Source organism: Lipotes vexillifer, unplaced genomic scaffold (genome assembly GCF_000442215.2).
Source record: "Lipotes vexillifer unplaced genomic scaffold, Lipotes_vexillifer_v1.1 scaffold394, whole genome shotgun sequence".
Classification (NCBI taxonomy): domain Eukaryota; kingdom Metazoa; phylum Chordata; class Mammalia; order Artiodactyla; family Lipotidae; genus Lipotes; species Lipotes vexillifer.
Genome location: NW_006791731.1, coordinates 1012784 through 1019593, shown reverse-complemented (window position 1 = coordinate 1019593; position 6810 = coordinate 1012784). Strand labels below are relative to the sequence as shown.

General features: G+C 45.5%; 1 protein-coding gene across 1 annotated transcript in view; it reads right to left on the bottom strand.

Annotated features, from left to right (window-relative positions):
- LOC103077754 (zinc finger protein 184-like) overlaps nucleotides 1-6735 on the bottom strand; it is a 23941-nt gene extending 17206 nt beyond the window's left edge. The window contains exon 1 of the mRNA XM_007464613.1: nucleotides 6643-6735. Within this exon, the coding sequence (XP_007464675.1) occupies nucleotides 6643-6735 (93 nt within the window). The remainder of the gene's footprint in view (nucleotides 1-6642) is intronic.
- Nucleotides 6736-6810: the final 75 nt, after the last annotated feature.

Below are 6810 nucleotides of genomic sequence, written 5' to 3'. Positions count from 1 at the left end.
CCCCGCCCCGCCCCGCCCCGCCCTCGGACAGGTTCTCAGGCCCCGCCTCCTTCAGGCCCCTTTCCGCCTCCCGGGTTGCTCCCCAGGCACCATTCCCTGCAGCCCCTCCGCGCGTACGCGCCCAGGCCCCGCCTCCTTCGGTTACTTCCGCTGGATCACCTGGGACGCTTGCAGAAGGCCCAGGTTTCGGGCCTTTGCCGAGGGGGTTCTGCTTCCGTGGGTCTGAATGAACTTGGGACTCAACTTGAGACTCTAAGGCAGACTTAGGAACCTGTTCCGGACCCTCCTGTTCCTAGGACAGTCCGCATCCCCTCCACCGCCTGGCGGGTGCCGCCCTGGGCTGCGACCTCGGAGGGCCTGATAGTCACACACAGGCACCTGTGTCTCCCAGTATCTGGGCTAGGCATTAACACAGCTCTGTCTGTTTGTTTGTTTTTTTTTTAATAAATTAATTAATTTATTTTTGGCTGCATTGGGTCTTCGTTGCTGCACGCGGGCTTTCTCTAGTTGTGGAGAGCGGGGGTTACTCTTCGTTTCGGTGCGGGGACTTCTCATGGCGGTGGCTTCTCTTTGTTGCCCAGCATGGGCTCTAGGTGCGCGGGCTTCAGTTATTGTGGCTCGCGGGCTCAGTAGTTGTGGCTTGCGGGCTATAGAGCACAGGCTCAGTAAGTTGTAGCGCACGGGCTTAGTTGTTCTGCAGCATGTGAACCCGTGTCCCCTGCATTGGTAGGCGGATTCTTAACCACTGCGCCACCAGGGAAGTCCCACAGCTCTGTCTTTAAACAAAAAAAAACGATTGGTCCAGATACCAGGAAGGTTTGTGGTTGCGACCAACTGGTGTTGGAAAAGTACTGCTTCCAGGTACAAGGAGAGTTGGAGCAGTGGAGGTGCTGCTTAGGTGAGAGGAAATACAAATGAGTTACTTAGATCCTTGGCGCGCAACTGATCCAGCATAAGGAAGCGACAGTTGGTAGTAGTGAGGACCATCCCTACTCTTGCTTCTCTTCTGTAGCAATCACGCTGCGGGGACAGAATAGACCCCACAAAAAATTTGGTTGTGATGTGGACTTTTGATGCCACACACACCAAGAAGGTATGAAAAGATTTACTACTTACATAAGGAGGCTTTTCTGGGGACAGCAGGGCAGCCCTCTGAAAATGGCTTGAGAAAGCAGGCAAAAAAGACTAGATTGGGCTTTGATCATGGTTGGGGGTGGGCCAGGTTGACGGTTCCCACTTGCAGGCAGGGACTTGGAGGGGGCACCCAGCCTTTCCCATCTGCTTGCCCAGATGTGGGGCAAAGGGAAGAGCGATAGGTGAGGCTTGAAAGCTACCAGCACTCAAAGGTCTAAGAATGCAGACTGTTACATCTTCATGCTGCAGTTCGTGGCTTCAGAGACCCTCACAAATTCCTGTAGTATTCACAATATTTGTACATTCTGCATTATCAAGGAATTCATGTTCCTCATAAGCATGTACATTTGTAGGTCTAGACATTGCACGCACTCAGCCTGATACTGATTTTTTACCTTGGCAACTAGACGGACACTGAACCCTCGAATTGCGAATGTTTTATTTTTATAAACATATTTAATGAAAATTAAATTTTCAAAAAATTAAATGTCAACATTTCAGCTTTAAATTTCAAGATCAGGGGAAACCGATCTATGGTGAAGATAATGAGAGCAGTGTTTGTGTCTTTAGGATTCGGGGGGCATCGGCTGGGCAGAGCCTTTAGGGAATTTTCTGGGGTGATGGTGATGCTCCTTACGTACATCGGGGTTTGAGTGACGCAAGGGTCTGCGTATGTCAAAGTTCACGCAAGGGTACACGTAAGACGTGCATTTCACTGTATAAATTTTACCTAAAAATGTCTCCTCTAACTATATTGAACTCTAGTTAGTGATCTGCATGCTGAACTATTTCGGAGTGAATTTTACTAATGTCTGCAACTTACTTTGAAATGCACCAAAAAATAAGATGAATGGGTAGACAGAACAGGTATGCAGATGAATAGAATAAATGCATGATAAAGAAATATAGCACGACAGTAACAGTAGAAACGGGATACTGGGTACATGAGTGGTCACTGTACAATTTTTTCAAATGTATTGTTTAAAATAGTTATAATTGGGCTTCCCTGGTGGCGCAGTGGTTAAGAGTCCGCCTGCCAATGCAGGGGATACGGGTTCGTGCCCCGGTCCGGGAAGATCCCACATGCCGCGGAGCGGCTGGGCCCGTGAGCCATGGCCGCTGAGCCTGCGCGTCTGGAGCCTGTGCTCTGCAACGGGAGAGGCCACAACAGTGAGAGGCCCGCGTACAGAAAAAATAAATAAATAAATAAATAAATAAATAAATAAAATAGTTATAATTAAATATGGACATTTTTCACTTATATAATTTTTACAATTTATTTATTTATTTTATTTTTGGCTGAGTTGGGTCTTTGTTGCTGCGTGCGGGCTTTCTCTAGTTGCAGTGAGCGGGGGCTACTCTTCGTTGCGGTGCGTGGGCTTCTCATTGCAGTGGCTTCTCTTGTTGCAGAGCATGGGCTCTAGTAGGCACGCGGGCTTCAGAGGTTGTGGCGCACAGGCTCAGTAGTTGTGGCGCATGGGCTTAGTTGCTCCATGGCATGTGGCATCTTCGCGGACCAGGGATCGAACCTGTGTCCCTTGCATTGGCAGGTGGATACTTAACCACTGCACCACCAGGGAAGCCCTGTATAATTTTTTATTATACATCTTTATACTCATTAAGTATAACTTATGTTTTGTTTTTTTGTTTTGTTTGTTTTTGTTTTTGTTTTTGTTTGCGGTACGCGGACCTCTCACTGTTGTGGCCTCTCCCGTTGCGGAGCACAGGCTCCAGACGCACAGGCTCAGCGGCCATGGCTCACGGGCCCAGCCGCTCTGCGGCATGTGGGATCTTCCCGGACCGGGGCACGAACCCATGTTCCCTGCATCGGCAGGCGGACTCTCAACCACTGCGCCACCAGCGAAGCCCTATGTTTTGTTTTTTTAACTTCAACCTTTTATTTTGAAATAATTTTAGACTCACAAGAATTTGCAAAGTACTACAGAGAGGTCCCATGTTCTTTTCATTCAGCTTTTCCAAAAAAAAAAAAAAAAAATCTTACATTGTCAAAACCAGGAAATTGAGGATGGTATTAACTCATGTACAGACCTTAGCCGATTTCATCAGTTTTGCACACACTCTTTATTTTGGGAGGGGGTGTGTAGTTTTTTGAAATTTTGTCACATGTATGGTTTCTTGTAACCACCACCATAATCAGGGCACAGCCCTGCTCCATCACCACAAAGAAACGCCCTTACGGTGCTTCTGCATAGTCACACCTCCCCACAACTCTAACTCCTGGGAACCAGCCTGGTTCTACGATGTCATCACCGCAAGAGTGTCGTATAACTGGAACCATACAGTATGCAGCGTTTTGAGACTGGCTTTTGCACCCAGTATAATGCCCTGTAATCCGCCCACGTTGCATCAACAGTTTGTTCTTTTTGGTTGCAGAGTTGTTTCCCACGGTGTGGTTGGACCTGGGTTTGTTCATTCACCTGTTGAAGGACAGTTGGCAGTTGTGAATAAAGCTGCTATGAACATTCAGGTGCAGGCTTTTGTGTGAACATACCTTTTTTTATTTTTGTAGGATAAATACCCAATAAATGCAATTGCTGGGTCATGTGGCAAGTATATGATTAACTTTACAAAAAACTGCCTAACTCTTTTCTAGAGTTCTTTTTTATGTTCCCACCAGCAACGTAGGACTGATCCACTCCCTTAGCAGCATTTAGTGTTATCACTATTTGTATTTAATTTTAGCCATTCTGAGAGATGTGTTCTGACAGATATTTCATTATGGGTTTAACTTGCACTTTCCTTTATGGCTAATGGTGTTGAATATCTTTTAATGTGCTTATTTGCCATCTGTATATATATATTTCGGTGAACTGTGTGTTCAAATCTTTTATCCATTTTCTAATTGAATTATTTGTTTTCTTACTATTAAGTTTAGGGAATTCGTCATATATTCCAGATACAAATACGTTGTCAGATATGTGATTTGCAAATATTTTCTCCCAGTCTGCAGCTTGCCTTTTCATCCCCTTAAGAGAATTTTTTTTTAGTTAATTAATTAATTTATTTTGGCTGTGCCGGGTCTTAGCTGCGGCATGTGTGATCTTTTGTTGTGGCATGTGGACTTCTTAGCTGTGGCAATGCAGGATTGAACCTGGGCCCCCTGCGTTAGGAGCGTGGAGTCTTACCCACTGGACCACCAAGGAAGTCCCCTCTTAAGAGAATTTTTTGAAGACCACAAAGATCTGTGGGTTGTGCAGGGGAAGTTGAGCAGTGGAGGCACTTAGGTATGAAAAAAGATAAATTAACTAATGGGTCAGATCTTTCTTGCTGTTCTTCCCGTTCCAATCTATGATTCCAGCAGTACTCAGGAATTAGTGCAGTACTTGCAATAGTGGCTGAGAAATATTTTGTAGTATTAATTCACACTTCTCTTGAATTTGCATATAGGTTGGTCTAGATGAAACACTTATTTAACTTAAGGAAAGGACTGAAAAAAAGAAACTTACCGTTTTAGGCATTGATTTAAAAAATTACCAAGGGCAAGTAGGTGCTACTGGCACTGACATGGTTAGAGAAGGTAAAGGTGTGTAGAAGTCAGACTTTTGGCCAAAAATCTAGAAGCATTTTTTTGTGTTATGTGTCATGTCACTGGGAGACCTGACCTCAATTGTGCTGATCGTGATAACATTCTCTGGAACAATCAAAAGATTATATACAAGATTTTCTGGATTTGCCCAAAGATGAAACATCTTGGAAAAACACGTCACATATGACCTTGTAGCTGCCCTTGGACATGTGATGGGAATGCTAAGTGCTTTAAAGAAAGTAGATTTAATTCTAGAAGAACCTAAAAAGTTAAGCAAAACAACGTAACGTTCTCAAATAAAGAGCAAATCTTGGTCTTGAGTAGAAAATGAAATTTCTCTTGACTTTGCGCCACCCACAGGTATTTGAGAGGGGCTGTTGCTTATTAATAATACTGACGAAAGTTTAACAACAAAAAAATACAAGTTTGGCTGTTTTACTTTTCTTTTTTTTTTAAACAATTTATGAGCCGACATTGATACGTTATTATTAATTGAAGTCTCCATTGAATTGCTTTTGGACCTTTGTCAAAAGTCCTCTGGGTATATTTGTGTGGGATATGTGCCTGGTTCTTTATTCTGATCCATAGACCTAGGTGTCTATCCCCCCACCAATGCCACACTGTCCTGATTACAGCAGCAATATTGTAGGTCTTAATATCAGGTGGTGGTCCTTCCATTTTATTCTTCTTTTTTGTTGTAGTTTATCTTATGACAGGGCCGAAAGTAAGCTCATCACATGAGATGAATTGTGCCAAAGCACAGCAGTAGAGGGCTGCCGCTCGCTCAGGCAAAAGAGCGCCGTCTGTCCTGCTGTGGTAGCTTTTATTAAAGCATTATCTAGGTTTACATTTTAAGACTTGTTTTCTTAACACTTCAGAAATGCCAAAGCAGCAACCTATGTTTTTATTGATTATACAAGCAATAACTGGCTTTCTTGAAAACATGCCGTGCTTCGTCCTTGAGCGCAAAAGCTGCACAAAGTTTCCACCATTATTTTGATTATACTGAAGTTGCACAAGGACATTGCCTTGTGTTCCCACCATATTGATTATACTGAGGACATTCTCATGGATCAGTGCCCAAAGCACTCAATGCTTTTTCGCAGGCCCCCGGTTTGCCGGGGGAGGTGGGGGGGCTCAAAGCATTCAGGACTGTTTACAGTTCTGGCTTATTCGCATGCCCCAGGTTTGTCGGGGGGGCTCAAAGCAATCAGGACTGCTTGCAGTTCTGGCTTATTTGCCAGCCCCCAGTTTGTTGGGGGGGGGGGGAGGCTCATGGGTCACGTCTCCTTTCCATGTCCTCAGTTATTCCACTACACTTTTCAAGAATTTTTAAGCTATTCTAGAATAAGCTTATCTGTGTCTACTAAAATTCTTTCTGGAATTTCGATAGGAATTGCAGTAAACCTTTAGATTAATTCGGGGAAAATTAACATTTTTACTATGTTGAGTCTTCCAATCCATGAATACGATAATGTCTCCATTTATTTAGTTCTTCTTTGATCTCTTTCATCAGCATCTTTTTTCTTTTCTTTCTTTTTTTTTTTTGGCAGTACGCGGGCTTCACTGTTGTGGCCTCTTCCGTTGCGGAGCACAGGCTCCGGACGCGCAGGCTCAGCGGCCATGGCTCACAGGCCCAGCCGCTCCGCGGTACGTGGGATCCTCCCGGACCGGGGCACGAACCCGTGTCCCCTGCATCGGCAGGCGGACTCTCAACCACTGCGCCACCAGGGAAGCCCTCTTCAGCATCTTTTAATTTGCAGCATACAGATCTTGTCCATGTTTTGTTAAGAGACATCCCTCTCCCTCTCAGGCCTCCTCCTCCAAGAAGCTTTCCCTGCTGTGCAGAGAGGTGTGTGTGTGTGCTCCGGGTGGCGGCCAGGAGCACTTCCTCAGGGCCCAGGGCCCCTCTTTGGCACTGCTTATTTTAATGACCTCCTTGCTTGCTCCTTGCATCTCACCCCCTGACAGAGCTGGTGCTTGTGAATACTGCCCTTCCCCAGGTCCAGCTGGATCGTGTTTTGCTCGGCTTTGGGTTTGGAAATTGGAGGCATGCTCTTCCACCCGGGGGTGGGGGGCGGGGGCGGGAATCAGCGGGATTTCCCGCGACTGTCCCCAGCGGCCATTCC